Here is an 18,328-nt window from a genome sequence, read left to right as displayed (position 1 = left end):
GGCAGAATAACCAGGAGTAAATAATAGAGTTGCATTAGATGAAGATCATACAAATAAGCACACAGTCATAAAAGCAAATTTTCCCTCTATAAACATATCAAACAATAGGGAAAATAGCAAGAAAAGGGAATGGGATAGGGATAGAGAGAAATATGAAAAAACAGAGATCATTATATACTTCAACAACAATACTATATGATGACCAGTTCTGATGGACCTGGCCATCCTCAGCAACGAGGTTAACCAAATCATTTCCAATGGAGCAGTAATGAACTGAACCAACTATGCCCAGAGAAAGAACTTTGGGAGATAACTAAAAACCATTACATTGAATTCCCAATCCCTATATTTATGCCCACCTGCATTTTTTATTTCCTTCACAAGCTAATTGTACAATATTTCAGAGTCTGATTCTTTTTATGCAGCAAAATAATGTTTTGGTCATGTATACTTATTGTGTATCTAATTTATATTTTAATATATTTAACATCTACTGGTCATCCTGAGAACTTTGGGAGATAACTAAAAACCATTACATTGAATTCCCAATCCCTATATTTATGCCCACCTGCATTTTTTATTTCCTTCACAAGCTAATTGTACAATATTTCAGAGTCTGATTCTTTTTATGCAGCAAAATAATGTTTTGGTCATGTATACTTATTGTGTATCTAATTTATATTTTAATATATTTAACATCTACTGGTCATCCTGCCATCTAGGGGAGGGGGTGGGGGGTAAGAGGTGAAAAATTGGAACAAGAGGGTTGGCAATTGTTAACGCTGTAAAGTTATCCATGCATATAACCTGTAAATAAAAGGCTATTAAATAAAAAAAAAAGAAATATGAAAAAACAAAAGGGTAGGATTAATAAGAGAATAGTCATAAACAAAAACTTGAATGTTGTAGGCAGGAATGTAAAGGAAAGATAAAAGGAAGAAAGAGTAAGAATCAAGGGTGAGAAGTAAAGAGAAGAGAATAAATGCAACACAGAGGCAGCAGAGTTTTTCATGTATAAGATCATGTGTCATTTAAATGGTTTCTCTTCCACCATATTCTTTTCTGTGAAGAGGGATGTGAAACAAAAAAGAGGAAAAAACTGCAAGATACATACAGGATAAAGGAAATTTCATATGCAATTAATCATGATTATAAATATGAATGGGATTAATTTGTATATAAAAGAGAAGAGGGTATATAGATGGATTAGAAGTCGGAACTCAACAATATGTAGTTTACAAGAAATATACTTAAAACCCTAAGATTCTCATACAGTTAGAATGAGGTGCTATTGCAAAATATGTTTTGGCTGAACTTAAACAAGGGGGGGAGTGAAGCAGCAGTTGAATTGAAATAAGGCAAGAGTAAATATAGTAAAGTAAAAAGAGATAAGCAGTGAAACTAAATTTTACTTATAAACAATATTTAAAAATATAGAAAAAAACTTATAGACAAGATTGACAATATAGAAAATATAAAAAATATAGAATTTTAGAAAAATCAGAGATGACATATTCCTCGTGATTACTGAATAGTAATACAAATGAATTTATATACTTCTCAAATATTTGATATTTTTACAAAAATTGAATGTGAATTGATGGATAAGGACCTTACCAAAAAATGTAGAAAAACCGAATTATTAAACATAGTAAAGGGTCCTTAAAGAATTAAAAAGTAATTGGAGACTAAGCATTATAATTATAATGAATTGGTAAGTCAAAAAAAAACTGTAGAGACAAGAGAAAATTTAATCAAATAAAATGACAATAATGAGACAACAAATCAAAATGTATAAAATGCAACTGAAACAGTTCTTAGAAGAAATTTGTATTTTGATTTCTTTATCAACAAAGAAAGAAGAAATAAATGAATTGGACATTTGATTAAACAGCTTCCTAGATCAAAAAGTGATTTGAAAATAAAATTATTTTTATCATAAACTTAAAATAAAGATGTGTGGCAAATGGAAGAAGAAATAGAGGAAATTATAGAAAAATTTTGTTCAATTAGGTGCTAACAAAACTGTAGAAGAAACAGATGAATACTTAGAAAACTCTTTGATTTATCTATAACATCCCCAATTAACTCACAGGAAAAGGAAAAATATCCCATATATGCAAAAATACTCATATCAGCATTCTTTTTTGCAGTAGAACTAGAAACTAAAAGGATGCCTATTTATTGGATAATAGCTAATAAATTATGGCATATAGATGTAATGTAATATTATTTAGCATATGAAAGATGACATGAGTGGTTTCAGAAAAACTTAGAAATTCCTATATGAATTGATGCAGAGTGAAGTGAGATAGCAATTTTTAGAAAAATGGCTTTTAAAACATGAGAACTCTGATCAGTACAACATTTAGCTATGGTTAGGACTGATGAAATATCCTATCCACTACATGAGAGAAAAGAGATGATCTTAAAAGGAAAAGAAATACATTTTTAGATCTGAAAATGTCAGGATTTATTTTGCTCAATTCTGTATATTTGTTGCAAGGAATTTTTAAATTTTTCCCCCAATAAGAAGGATAGGAAGGTGAGCGTGAATAAAGAAAGGGTATGGGAAAAAAAACAAAAAATATATAAAACAGCATCACTGAATAATATTTAATGCCAAAAAGAAAGCAGGAAGTCATCTGTACAGAAGTGCTTACAAGCAGGAAAGCTTTGAAAGCCATGGGTTGAAATTATATAATTAAAAAGAAAAGCAAGCTAGACATAATAAAGGTCTTTAGTTTCTTGTACAATCTTCCTTTCCCCTCATTTAATGTGTATGGATATATCCACTTTATTTGATGTTAAGTTCATGATAAATTTTATTTATTGAAATTTTAAAAGAGAGGTAATATGAGGAAGGCACTCAATGTGCTGATGAAATGAAAATAATGAGAATTGCCTATGCTAGATGAGCATGAATTAGTTTTAATTTCCATGTTTTGGAGGAAAGAATCAAATCTACTTAATCACAGATTTTTTTTTTTTTTTTTTTATAATCATAATCAACAGTCATTTATTAAGTATGTACTACGTGCCAATGACCAGAGAGACAAAGAATGGGGAAACAACACAGTTATTTTGATGCAAGAATATAATTTGTGACTCCTAATTCTGTTTTCCTCCAACTTAGTAGCCCAAGTAGACCAGAAGTTTATCCTGATTTCAAAGTCCCAAATATTTTTTTCTCAGCATAATACATTTTAAAAGTGTATATATTTTCCAACAAATTGCAACTAAACTCTGCCTGGCTTTAATCACAGATTTTTTGAAGTTATGTGATATGTGATCATTTCTGTTTCATATCTAATGATTAATTCTTCCCATATCTGCAATTATGAAAAATACTACCTTCCATTCTTCTTTAATTTCTTTATGATCTAACTCTTTATGAATAAATTATTCATTCGTCTAGAATTTAGTTTAGCATAAGGCATAAAATGTTGACCTAGTCCCATTTTTCTACCACACAGCTATCAGTTATCCTAACATTCTTCGTCAAGGAGAGTCTCCTCCATAATAATTGAATTCTTGGGTTCTTCTAACATTAGATTACTGTTCACATTTTTCCTAGGTCTTTTTTTTTCCCCAAGGTAATCAGGGTTAAGTGACTTGCCTAGGGTCACACAGCAAATAAGTATCAAATGTTTGAGGCTGGATTTGAACTCAGTTCCTCCTGACTTCAGGGCCAGTGCTCTGTCTACTGTGCCATCTAACTGCCTCTAGGTCTTTCATATTTAGAGTATTCCTCTGATTTAAAAAAAATTGAAACCAGAAATATATAGCATTAATTATTGTTATTTTATATTATAGTTTAAGATCTGGCTCCAAAACCTCTTCAGCTTAGCAGAGTGTCTGAAATGTAGTTAGAACTTAATAAATGTTGTTGCCCTATTGCATCTTCCTAATTTCTTTCATTATATATCTTGTTCTTCCTGACCATTTCCAAAATGTATTTTAAAGGATTAATTTACTTTATTCCATGTTATATGGCATTCCTCTTTAATTTGGTGAGTTTTTTTGCACTAAACATAGAGAGTAATTTGGGTAGTATTATTTTTAGTGTATTAGTAGTATCCTTACAAATGAAGGTCTCTAGTTCTTTAGGTTTTCCTTTATTTATATTAAAAACAACTGGATATATATTTATGTGTATATATATAATTTGGGTATAAATATATTTGCATGTATATTTATGCACATATATATATATGTATATATATACACACATATGGTTTTTCCTCTCTCCTGATATGGCAATTTCTATATATCAATAATTTATAATATTTAATAATGAATATACTTAATTCTAAATATTTATTATTTATAATTTAATGGTTTTATTTATTATAGCAATGGTGTTAAACAAGACTTAGTTGATTGATTCTCTCTCTCTCTCTCCCTACTTCTTCTACTTAATACATTTAGCAAATATGTTATCTATTTGACTGATCATTAATAATGATAGCTTAATAGCCATTTTTCAATTTACTTAATCTATTTATTTATTTTAAGGCTATTTAATAGTTCTATTTATCATAGTTCAATAGTCATTTTAAAGGATGGATATGCTGCATTTGTACATTGATTATAAATTCATTATAACAGAACAAAGGTATCAATAGATAAATAATTAGAGACTGCTATTAAAATCAGATTAAAATGTTTTTGGAAAATATTTGACAAAACAATTAGAAATGTAACACAATACAGGTATGCTAATTTGTGGTTTTCTAAGTAAATAAAGCACCCACAGGCATACATTTCTATTTTGACACTATTGCCCTAGAACATTACCAATTTTTGAAAATGCATGCGCACTAATGATCAGAGAAATGCAAATTAAAACAATTTTGAGGTACCATCTCATACCTGTAAGAGTGGATAATATGACAAAGATGTTGGATATTGGAAGGGATATGGAAAAACAGGGACACTAATACAATGTTGGTGGATTTCTGAACTGATCCAACCATTGTAGAGAACAATTTGGAACCATATCCAAAGGACTATAAAATTGTACATACACTTTGATCCAGTAATACAATTGCTAGGTCTGTGTCCCATAGATATCCAAAGGGAAAAGGACCTATTTTTACAAAAATATTTATATTTTTGTGGTGATTAAAAACTGGAAATCAAAAGGATCATTATCAGTTGAGAAGTGATTAAACAAGGTGAGATACATGATTGTAATGAAATATTATTGTGCTGTAAAAAAATGACAAGCAGGATGATTTCAGAAAAATCTGGAAGAATCTACATAAACTGATGGACAATGAAATTACCAGAACTAGGAGAATGATATACAAAGTAAAAGCAATATTATGTGATGAAAAAAAATGTATATAACTTAGCTATTCACAGCAAGACAATGACTCAAGACAATCCCAAAGGACTAAAGATAAAGCATATAATTTGCCTACAGAGAAAGAACTGATATTGATTGAATATGGAATGAAACATGCTATTTTTCACTTTCTTTCATTTTTTATTTTATTTTTCTTATATAAGTTGCTTTTTAATTTAATACTTTTATCAATTTATTATTAATTTAATACTTTAAAAATTATTTTATTGGATCTTGCAATAATTCCTAGGATTCTTATGGTCTTTCTATCCTACTTTCAGAAGAATTAGTTATAATTATTTAAAAATAGCTCTTCTGTCATTTTCTCTTAGTATGCTATTGCTCTAGAGTATGTCTTCATTATATCAGAAGCTTTTATTTTCTTCTTCATTTCTTTAGTTTCACCAGTGTTTTTCATTCCACTGGTGCTCTTTTTCCTATCCTTTTTTGTATTTTTTTATTTTAATTGATTTGCATCATTATGAGATATTCCTGAAGATATTCTTGATTTAATCTATAATATGCATATTTTTGAGAAATAATCTTTTGAAAATAGTGAAATATTCCATATACATACATGGTAGAACCTCCTAAAATAATTGTTCATATAAACATATCATAATAAGACTGTAAGGGTCGATGAAAAGTATGATCTAGTCTTCTGCCTTAAGAAATGAATAGTTCTTAAGTATTCCATGGGGATAATCCCCATTATTTTTCAAAATTCCAGAGAAAGAAATTCCAGCTGCTCCTTCCCTAACCCTTAAAAATATTTACAAATACAAATCTCAAGATCAGGAAATTCTTCCTTATTAAACCAGAATCCACACATTGCAGATTAGGTTCATTTGGAAATAAATATTATTAATAATAGCATTGTGAACAATAACAAAAAATGGAAGAGATACAAAACAGTAAAGATATTCTTATGACTTTGCTGGTCTATTAATGATGGTAAACAAATGTTTTGAAGAGATATTATTATTTGGCATGGAGGTGAGATTTTTAATTTGAGAACTGGTCTTTCTGAACAAAATATTCTTCAAGCAGGTGTTTGAAGGAGACTTTTACAGACAAAATACATTGTAATTCATTGTCACTGTGCCACAAATGAATATAGAAAAAATTCATAGACCAAAGATTTTTGGGACTAAGTCCTAATTTATTCTCTCATTAGGACTAAATCCTAATCTCATGCTCTCATAGCACAAAACTTTTAAGGTAGGATATTAAAGAATGGGAACAGGAAGTAGATCATTTCATTAAACTTTCTCTTTCCTCTACATTATCATATAGAATAATAGTTTGAAAGGGGAAGAAAATAATAAGAAAAAAATTTGAAAGGCTCTTAGCGATTATCTAATTCAACTACTTATTAAGCATTTACTAGGTACATGGTATTATAGTAGGCACTGAGGATAGAAAGACAAAAATGAGCAGCTTCTGTCCTCAAGAGCTTATGTACTATTGAATAGTCAAGTTGCTCATTTTAAAAATAACAATAAATCCAGGAACGATTAGGTGATTTAGTCAGGGATCTCCACAGATCTGGGACCAGAACCTAGCTATTTCTTGACATTTAGTCCAATGACATTTTACTCTCACATACTGCTAAGATGATTTAGATTAAACGGTACAAAACAAAACGAACATATTTGCTTCGTGTATATATGACTTGAATAAGCAATTATATAAAAAACCTCAGTAGTATATTATGCAATCTTCCATTCCTGAAATGCATTCCTTCTGCATCTCCACCTTGAGGATTCCTTCCGTTCCTTCAAGATTTAGCTCAGTGAAGCTTCCCTTGATTGGCTTATCTTAGAATGCTCTTTTGCAAATTTTCCTTGAGTATTTTCTCTAAAGGTCTTGATTCTCATCGAATTAACCCACATTGTATATACATAACATGTCAAATTTTATTAAATTATATATAAGCTCCTTAAAGATGGGGACTGTGTTTCTATATAGGAAATGCAGTCCACACCTTTAAGGAGCTTAAATATAAGCCCTTCATTACTGAGTTCAACTAATATTACTTATAATTTTGGGGATTGAAATAGCATATCACACCTTTTCTACCCTCCCTCCTTCAAAATAGTGTTGAAATAATATATTTTTTTAAAAACCTGAAAAATCCTCACATTGAATCTCACTGTAGAAGACAAGAGTAGCATCTTCCTTCAATTTCTGGATGTTTCCACCATGTTGGTCAAGAAAAGATTTGAAAATACTCTGGTAAACCTGAATTTCATAAATCTTTTGTTGACTTATTATAATTCCACTCTTGATAATAATAATAATAGTTGCTATTGATATAGTCCCTTTAGGTTTCATAAACCATTTATATATTTTGTCTCTTTTGCGCTTTACAACAAAACCATAAACCATTATCTCCAGTTTAGGGATTTAGAAATCAATGTTCAAAGGGTCATGTGTTTCTCATGACAAAGCTAGCATTAGAGGAAGAATTTAAGGTTAAATTCTCTGATTCTGAGTCCAGATCTCTATTATTCACTGTTCCATGGGATTTACCAAAAGTTAATATGCAAATGCCTTGATGCCAGACAAATAGGCAAAGCTTTCAAGCCTGGCAGATGATCCCTAAAGATGAGGGTTCCTTCCAAAGGCTGTTGGGAAATGTCTTCTTGTCTTTTGGGATAGTTCAACCATAGAAAATGTCTTTGAAATACAATTTCAGGAAGCTACATAGGATGGGATAAAATCAAGAATTTTTTAAAAAAACTAATATTCTAAGCCTGTGGGTCCTTGACGTAATGATGCTATCATATCTTTGTAAACTGAAACATGTGTACATTTTTCAGAGGAGGGGAAAGAGCTGTTTCTCTAGAGGACTGAGGAGAACCACATGCTGTGTGTATATGAGTTATAGAGATGTATTAAATTTGATTTTTTTAATAATAGTTTTGCTTTTGTAAAAGGCTTTCATTATAAGTATATGACTTAATGGATGAATTAAGAATATTATGTTAATTAACTCTGGTTCTGTGTTGTCTTTTTTTTTTTTTTTTTTTTTTTTTGCTGAGGCAGTTGGGGTTAAGTGTCTTGCCCAAGGTCACACAGCTAGGAAGTGTTAAGTGTCTGAGGTCAGATTTGAACTCAGGTTCCTCCTAACTTCAGGGCTGGTGCTCTATTCACTGCACCATCTAGCTGCCCCAGTTCTGTGTTGTCTTAAATGACAGCATTCAGTGATGAATGTCCAGGAGTCACAGGAAGAAACAATTATTGCTTGGCCAAAAAAATTAGTATAGCATGGTATTTCTCTTGGGAGCTCCTTCTTTAATCAGTCAGTTGTTTGGAAAAATCAAATATCATTATTTAAGATATTGTCTATTTTCTGACTTGTAAACATATGATTCAAATTAAACACTTCTTATGAGATATCACCTAAGGGAACATCACAACCAACCAAAGTCTTTAGGGTTCACAGAAACTTGGGCTTTGGCCCGATCTAAAGTGGATTGGGAACCAATAGTCTGTGGAATGCGAGTTAAATTATGAAATTAGCTGAACCCTGAAACAGGCTAGAAAAGGCAAGACCAGTGAGTTTGAAACTTTATAGCTGCTAAGACTAACAAGTATTGCGATTCATGCTTTGACTTGCACTGATACAATCAGAAAGAGTGAAGTAAAAGGTCAAACCTACAGAAGGTCCTGGCTTTCCTCTCATTCCTGGTGGTCCTGGCAAACCAAGAGCTCCCTGGGGAGAAAAAAAACTAATTCAGGAAAGAGAGCAATCATCACATCACAGAAGGCAACTATGGTCTTATTTATGAATGACATGTCCAAAATATATCGCAGTATTTGGAACAATCGAAATACGTATCAACAAAGCAATTTAAATCTTACTTTTTAAAAAATTCAGATGTTGCCATATGTTAACACAGAATGGTACAAAGATATTTGGGATCAAAAGATTAGAAAAAGCATTACATCTTAGTAACATTTATGAACTAATAAATTTGTTGTTCAAATCATGCAAGGGGTTTCTTTACTGACACATTTAATGCAAGATATATATTATACCCTATCTTTTAAAAACATTTACATATTATATTTCACTGGATTTTGTCAATATATATAGAAATTATTCCACAAAAATTACCTTGTCTCCAGGATACCCTGGTTCTCCCGGCTCTCCTGCAATGCCTTGTTCACCCTAAACAACATAGTATTATACACAGGCAGACACTGAATGTAAAATAATGCATCTGCAAAGATGATGATATTATAAGAACAAAAATATCAATTTAAATGAACCACATGTAAACTCATCTATTATCCACACAAGTATTGAAAAGTATCCATTAGCAATATGAAACTATGACTGAGGGTTTAAGTGAAAGCTAGTAAATAGGAATGCTATTTTGAAAAAATAATTTTTGAAGATGAAAGTAGTAGGAAAAAAAGTAAAGATTAAGAGGAAATTAATTATCTCTATGGTAATGGAAATATTTAGATCACCTTATCACCTTTGATTCCAGGTTGTCCCATATTCCCTGGAAGACCCTAAGGGGAAAAATGTTTTGACTGTTATTTTTGAAATCATAAATCAGTCAAAGAGAGATATCATTTAAACAATCAAAACCATACCATCGGCCCAGGAATCCCAGAGGGTCCACTTGCTCCCAGGGGGCCAACAGCACCCTGTAATGCAATTTAAAAAATGAGTTCTATTAAAGTGTGCAGGAAGATTATAAAGAGAACATTAGACAATCAAGTGGTTCAATGAATCTTTAGCTATATATGGTCAAATTAATTTACTTTGTCCCTTCAGACATTACTTGCACTTTCTTATCTTTAGCTGAGGTGGTAACAGCAGGGGCAGTGAATGCAGCATCAGAATATTTGGCTTCAAATCTTTATTCAACTACTACCTCTGTGACCTTGAAAAGTCAGCAAATTTCTCTGGCCTCAGCCATCTTATCTAGAATGAGGGTGATTGGATAATATTCCTTCCAGTTTTAACTTCTACAGTTCTCTTGGTCTATCCAAATCCTAGCTTTCTGATGCAGACCCTCCATGAAGCCTTTCTGGGGTATTTTAGCCCATGATAAATTTTTATTTCCTTTAATCTCGTATAATGTTCACTCTTAAAAATAATATATGTATTATATTAAGTATTTTAATTACATGCATTGGCCTGTAACATTGCTTTTATCCCCTGAATTATGATTTTCTTTTCCAGGATATGAATATAAATGAGCCAGATTATAAATTCTTTCAAAGTAAGGACCATATGTGATTCCTCTTTGAATCCCTTATAGTTCTCTGAACAATAAATATTTATTGATTTGATTTAAACTTAGTGCTTCATTATGCCACCTGAAAAATCAAACTTCTGAATACATGAAGTCTATCCAGCATCAAGGTTGGATTCAGTAAAAAAAAAATTCTCTGTTGGACCTTTTTCATTGTTCTAAGATAAAATTTTTCACCAGCAGTGTTATCCATATTTCTAGATCTCTATGAGCTTCCAGATGCTTTGTGTGATCTTTAAAAAATTGATACAAAGAACCAATTACTTCTCTACTGGTCTTTTAAACCTTATTCAGATTGGGATCTCTCTTTTAGGTTTGATGTCTTTTTTTTTGCTTTACTCAAATTTAAGTGGGGGATTTTGCCTAGATTTTTCCTGCACATCCAATCATATTGCTCTGTGATACTCTTACCTCTTTTTTGGTAATTCCTTGCTAAAAGAAACCAGTTCTTTTTTCATCTCTATATCCCTAATATGAGAGATAGGGTAGCATAGTAGGTCACTGAGTCAGCTTTGAAGCCAAGGAGACCTGAATACAAGTATCACCTCTAAAGATAGTGCTTCTGTGACCTTGGATAAAAGCCTTAAACTCAAAGTGGTCTAAGTAGCACCATAAGACTAATTTATAAAAAAATTGTAGACTTGCTTTGGTAGAGGGAATTTCTTCACTTAGGAGTAACCTGAGTTACTCAGGGTACTTGGGTGCACCTCAGTTCAAATCTGAATTCAAACACTTACTAACTTTGTAACTCTGCTTAAGTCACCTAACCCCAATTGCTTCAAAAAAACCAAGACAACAATAAAAAACAAAAACAGAAAAAAGTTTGATCCAATTAAGTTGTAGGTCCAAAACTTAAAATTTTGAACATAGTAGGTTTTTAATGAAAATATATTGAATTATTGGTACTTTAACAAGGTCAAAATCGATAGGCAATATTGAGTATTCCCTTTCTATTGAATAAATATTCTCTCTACCATCACTTTTTTTAATAAAAGAAAATAAACAACTTTTAAAAGATGCCTTTGGGAATAGAATAACTGTTTTACCACCAATATGATAGGTCAATTAAAACAATCTATAATTGTACAAAACAATATATAAGAAGGGAAAATCTGACAGAGATTGCGAAATACTATGCATGAAACAGCTTTGTTTCTGGGTAAATCTTAATGGGAAATAAAACTAAGATAGATTGTTTCCAACATGTTTAATCCTGAAATACATATGACAGTGGGGAAGAAAAGAGTAATTCTTCCCAGCTTGTTAAAATAGATACGCTATGGAAATACATCATTACTTATGCATCCAAAAATTTGTCAATTGGAAGCTTGTATTCTCAAAATTACAGTAGCAAGTTTATTCAGAGTTCAAGATGTTCAAAAGCTAACACCCATAAAATACAATGAACTGAAAGAATATTATGAAAAATTTTCAAAAATTATAAAATGTATGAAAGAGAAATCCATATATATGTATATGTGTATATAAACACATGTGAACAAATATAAGTCTGTTTGTATGTGTGTATTTTAGACAGATATATATATATATATATATATATATATAATGGAGGCATATACATACAGATTTATCTATCTATCTATAAATCTTGAGAGAGAGCTATATAGACTTCAACAGATCAGATCTCTCTCTCTCTTTCTCTGTGTATGTATGTATATACATATATATGTCCCTATATGTGTGAATTATATATGCACCATATCAATTGATATTTTTCCCATACACATATATGTGTATATACATGAATTAGCTGTTTAATATATTAATTAATAACACATGCTTATATGTGTGTATAATATGCACACATATAGGCTTTTCTTCCATATTTTGAAGTAGAAATATGTACATACAAGCATCCTTAGCACAGTGTATTTGTGGAACAATAAGGAAGTCAGGGGCACAGGATCAAAGAGTACATGATAGGGAATAAAAATAAGAATACTGGAAAAGTAAGTGTTTCGGAATAGATTTCTGTAGTGTTCTGGTTGGTTTTCTGGAGGTCTTGGGACCAGCCTTCCTTTCAGTAGAGTAATCATCACAAGAATAGCCAGGTGTTAAAGTCCAAATCCTTTATTATTTCCTTGCCTGGGCTAGCTTTCTTGACATCTTCCAGATTCTTGGTTTCAGTGGAGAAGCGAAGGAAGAGAGCCACCACGATCTCTATCTTGAAGTCTGTCTCAATCCAAGGGCTTGTGCTCCAGCCTCCAGTCTTCTATCTTCTCTAAGTCTGTTTCTGAGCCTTTTCCAAGTCTGTGTCTGGCCCTTATGAGTCTCTCTCCAAGCCCTTCTGTGTCTGTCTCTGGCTCAGACGAAGCTTGGTCTCAGTGGAGAAATGAAGGAAGACAGGCCTGCCATCTCTTTGGCTGAGTTTTTCCCAGCTTATATGCTCTATTACAATTAAATCCATTCATCATACTGAGTATAAACCAATCATTATATCACTAGGGAAGCATTATTTGTTGTAAGATTAAATCAGTCATACTGAACTAGAGAACTATTAAGCACCATGCAAAACTAGATAACCATTATCTCATCAATTCCACTGCCTTAACACCTTGTAAGAATCCTTGTTTCAAGTACAGAGTTCTGTAACAGATCTCTATAACTGTGCTAATCAACCATCTTGTCTGGAATGCCTCATCGAAACCATTGCTACCTTCAAGGTTCAATTCAAGCACCACCTTTGACATAAAGCTTTTCCTGATATTCCCCAAAGCTAGTGTTTTCACTAAATGTCCTCATCTTTATTTATTTTTTTCCAGTAACAGGTGTATTCATAGATCATTGAACAAGGATCTCAACTTTAGAGTACCAACAGCCAAAATGTACATTGAGAAAGTGCTTTGCATTTTTTTTTTGTTACTTCCATGGGTTATCACGGTCAAAGTATTCCCTGGCAAGTGGCCACTCTAGTGGTAACAGGCTTCTCTATACTTAGCTAGACTGCTCCTTCCACAGCTAATTCAGCCTATTGCTATGATAAAGAGCTTTCTTAGCATGCTAGAACCATCTACATGCTGCAACCCACTGACAAAGTCTTCTAGAACTCAGAGTCTCATCCACTACAGGATAAGTAATTGGAACAAGACTTTATAGAGAATCTTTTGTCATTTACCAGGTGAGAGCTAAGGATAACTAAGAAAGCAAACTTCAGTATAATTGGAAAAATGGAGATGTCCTAAACAGAAAATATTTCTCCCTCAACCCCAATCCCTTTCTTTTGATATATGTATGTATACATACATATGTTATATTGCTAAATTCTGTCTATACATATGTTTTTTCACTATTACAAATTGAGGAAGCATTTGAAAACCAGACATAATATGGATGAGATTAAGGAAAGACAAATTATACCATTTAAATTACTTCAAATTAATAATAGCTAACATTTATATAAATATTTGCAATGAGGTTTATTCTCATTTGGGCCCCACAAAAATCTTATGAGATAGATATAATTATTAAAATCTTCACTTTATCCTCGAAGAAACCAAAACCTTTTATGAAGTAATTAAGAATGACAAAAGCATAACAAGAAAAAACATATAACATGAGCACAACTATATTCAGTTTGTTGGCACAGTGGATGGAGTAGTAGAGTCAGATTTGGCCTCAAATGCTTACTTGTTTCATTATTTGTAAAATGAGAGATAATAATAACATCTTACTCCCAGGGTGGTTGTGAAGATTAAATGAGACAATAATTGTAAAGCACTTTGCAAATCCCAATGCACTGCTAGCTATTATTCTTAAACTCAAAAGCAGCAGATGACATTTGTACTAAGTAATTAAGATTAAACTACATGTCAACCAGTTCTTCTTGCTATCACTTATTAGCATGTTATAAACCTGGAAATTGTATAAACTACTGGTCTTGATAAGCACCTCAAATGTTTTCATTTTAATATGGGAAGTAATACAGGGAGTAATTTGTTATAGATATGATTTATGTTGAAACCACAGATGCTACCACAATCAATGAGTGGCTAGCTGATGAATATGTGTGGTAGTGGCTTTCATTTCAATATAAAGCATATCCATAACAAATTACAATCTGTGGCAGCTGAATTAATGATATTTTACTTTAGATCTAAATTTATCATCATTTCTATCAAATATTTATAAGTGGAAAGACATGTACAAGTATATTGGGAGAGAGAGTATTTAAACTTCCCAATATTTCATTCTAAATAAATGTTGGTTATCTTTAATAAAAGGAACAAATTGAGATTTATGTGAAGAGAATCCCTGAATAGTTTCAGTATCTATGTTAGAAATCTATGAACTTATATTAGGGCTTAAGGTTCTTGAGGGCCCAAACTGGTCATTTTTTATCTTTGTACCTTGAGCATAATTAATATGTAGTAGTCACATTAAAATGTCAATCAAAGTCCACTGAATTAATTTTTAACTTCACTAAAACCACATCCTTTAGCTGGCTAATACTATTTGATCCAGAGATGTTTCTGTAGAACTTCAAAAAAGCACAAAATAAAAAAAAAATAAAACTCTACATAAAATTAAATAAGATGGAATTATATCTATCTATACTTAATTACCTGCCAATTATATTACAGATAGTGAATTATGTATTATATTAAAATTAGTATTGTGGCCCTTTGGCTAATGATACTAATGAATTCTGGCTCCTATCATTGCTTAGATTGGATACTACTGAATAATTCTTGTTTCAAGTACTTCTAATCTATACAATTCCATCTCCCATTTCTTGTACAGAAAAGAAATATTTGTCACAGTGCATGAAGACTACTATGATCATCAAGCAGTTGAGAATTTGGTCCAATATCTAATAGGGGGATACATTTGACATTAAGGAGGAAGGAAATGCAAATGAACAATATCAAGAAAGGAGAAGATCATGAATGTTCACCAAGTCCAATCTGTTAGGTTTCACTCAAAGTGTGGGAGGTGGGGAAAGAAGCTCAGGTTGGAAATTCTCAGAAAGAATTAGACAATGAGTACCAACCTATTAAATGGCAAGGTCAAGAAGATACAAGAAATTCAAGGACATGGAATGAAGTCCATTGAATGTGCAAACAACACAGTGATAATCTATATAAGATCAGAACTCCTTCATCTATAAAGAACTTATCATCCTTAGATAAAGCAAACATTATTCTACCTTCATTCAATGAGTTTCAAAGACAAAAAAAAGACATTATAGTTAATTTTGGTGGGGGTAGGGATTTGTAGCTATTGATTACTCTTTAGTAATTTTTTTGGAAATCCATTATTATATGTACTCCTTTATAAAGCTTAATAAAAAAAAACATGTATTTCATATTTTTTTTTTATCATTTTTTCTTCTTCTCTTTCCTCTCCAAGATAGCAAACAAGCCAATATAGGTTAAATATTTGCAATTCTTCTAAGCATATTATCACATTTGTTATAGACAAATTTTTAAAAGGGAAAATATTTAAGTACAATTGTATTTTTAAAAATCATGTTCTATTCTAGCTAACCCATAGTTCATTCATATATCACATTTAATAGTAGGGATTTTATTGGTATAATGGACTCCCAGGTGAGGGGACTTCCCTATCCAATCTAGCACCTTCACGACAACTATTGTTTTAGAGATGTTATTTAAAATAGTAAGAACTTAAGGTCTCAAAATCAATACATGTCTGAGTAAGGACTTTAATCCCTGTCTTTCTGGCTAGTTCTTTTTTTTTTTTTTACTTAAAAATAAATTTGACCAAAGTTTATAAAAAGTAATGAGGTTCAAAATTTTCATTTTGATAAATTAACTTCTAAATATTTATATGTCATCATATAGAATCTATATTAGGCAATGAAATGTTTTTAAAAGATGTCAAAATCAATAAATCTTACTTACCCTAAGTCCAGGAAATCCAGGAGGGCCAGCACCACCAACAAAACCCTTTAAAATAATATTCATAGAAGTAAATTAAATATAATTCTGTATTATAACTTACAGAGGCCAAAGTTGGTTTTTAAAAATATATATATGCTACTTTTTAACTTAATTTTATTTTTCCCAAGTTTTTTTATCACTCTTTCTTTTTCTCTCCTCTCCAAGATACAAACAAGCCAATATAGGTTAAATATTTGCAATTCTGCAATTCTTCTAAGCATATTACCACATTTGTTATAGAAGAAGTTTTAAAAGGGAAAATATTTAAGTACAATTTTATTTTTAAAAATTATATTCTATTCTCGCTAAACTTCCTGACTGTGGCCCGTGGTATCCAACCTCATGTTATTTATACAACTTGTAATTATTTTTTAAGTTGGAAGATTATTACTGTAAACAAGATCTTGTTATAAAAGTCCTGTGCTTGCTGAGCTACCTTTTGATGGTAGTGATAATGGTTATAGTCATTCCATAGTCCCCAAATTGGCCCTTTACCCCATCATCTTCGACAGTACCATTTTACCTAGAGCATTAGTCTCTTTGTGTTCCCTGCTCCTTTCACAAAGAAGGTAGGTACTCCCGTTAATTACTATAATGTTCATAAGTAGACTATGGTCAGAATGCATGGCAAGGTAAAGTTGAGGACTTTGGAAACTCCCTGACTCCATTCTTGTCCATCTCCCTTAATCTTATTCTCAACAATGACTTCAATGTAAAACATAATCATAAAAAGCTTATTAAGTATAGAGGACTTAGTGCCAAAGGCAAGATAAGTAGCAGCAGTGAACAGCTATTTTTAAAATAACCCTTTCTCATCCCAAAGCCCAGAGTATCATATCAGGAATTTAGTAAACAGATATGTAAAACATATCTCTAGCATCCCACCGATTATATGGTCCACAAAAAATATCATATACACTAATTACAGAATAGTCTGAAATGTTCTGAGAGAAAATGTGGCAGAAATAAGAGTACTGACTAGAGCAGGGGTCCTCAAACTTTTTAAATAGGGGGCCAATTCACTATCCCTCAAAACTGTTGGAGGGTTGGACTATAGTAAAAACAAAAACTTTGTTTTGTGGGCCTTTAAATAAAGAAACTTCATAGCCCTGGGTGAGGGGGATAAATGTCCTCAGCTGCTGCGTCTGGCCTGCAGGCCATAGTCTGAGGACCCCTAGCTGCTCGAGAGTCAAGAAGACAGGTTCAAATCATGATGCTGACATACTGATGATGTGACTCTTGTCCAGCCACTGAACTAATCAATGTCCCAGGTAAGACTAAAGATTAACGATCTGCTCTGCATCTATGGAACAAATTTCAACACTAAGAATTTCCCAGAGTAAGGAAATCAGAGATCTCAATCACCCAAATATACTAACAGAAAAGAACATTTAATAGTTCTCATCAAACAAACAAACAAAAAAAAACGATTTGTCTCAAATTTGTTAGTGCTCAGATGTTATGGGCCAGAACGTGAAACAAGGTGCTAAGTCTGTGGAATTGCTAAAGACAATAGTTATCTAATTTAGCATGGTTCAGTATGATTGATTTAATCCTACAAGGAGATGTTATAGGCCAGAACTTGAAATAAGGTACTAAGTGGAATTGAGGAGACAATGGTTAAATCTATTTTAGCATCGATTTAATCCTATGACAAATAATGGTTTCCTAGTGACATAGTGATTGGTGTATACTCATTGTGGGGCATATAAGAAGTTCTCAGGGCCAGAGAGGATAAGCACACTAGAAGCTCTTGGAAGCTGAGACAG

General features: G+C 31.8%; 1 protein-coding gene across 2 annotated transcripts in view; it reads right to left on the bottom strand.

Annotated features, from left to right (window-relative positions):
- COL24A1 (collagen type XXIV alpha 1 chain) overlaps window positions 1-18,328 on the bottom strand; it is a 357,598-nt gene that overhangs the window by 219,867 nt on the left and 119,403 nt on the right. For both annotated transcript variants that reach the window (XM_031969393.1, XM_031969394.1), the window contains 5 exons: window positions 16,521-16,565; window positions 9,968-10,021; window positions 9,839-9,883; window positions 9,480-9,533; window positions 9,021-9,074 (listed from right to left, as the gene is read on the bottom strand). In XM_031969393.1, coding sequence (XP_031825253.1) covers window positions 9,021-9,074; window positions 9,480-9,533; window positions 9,839-9,883; window positions 9,968-10,021; window positions 16,521-16,565 — 252 coding nt within the window. The remainder of the gene's footprint in view (window positions 1-9,020; window positions 9,075-9,479; window positions 9,534-9,838; window positions 9,884-9,967; window positions 10,022-16,520; window positions 16,566-18,328) is intronic.

The sequence above is a fragment of the Sarcophilus harrisii genome, chromosome 4, assembly GCF_902635505.1.
Source record: "Sarcophilus harrisii chromosome 4, mSarHar1.11, whole genome shotgun sequence".
In the NCBI taxonomy this organism is placed as follows: domain Eukaryota; kingdom Metazoa; phylum Chordata; class Mammalia; order Dasyuromorphia; family Dasyuridae; genus Sarcophilus; species Sarcophilus harrisii.
Note: the sequence above shows the minus strand (reverse complement) of the source record. Positions and strands in the feature narration are given on the sequence as shown.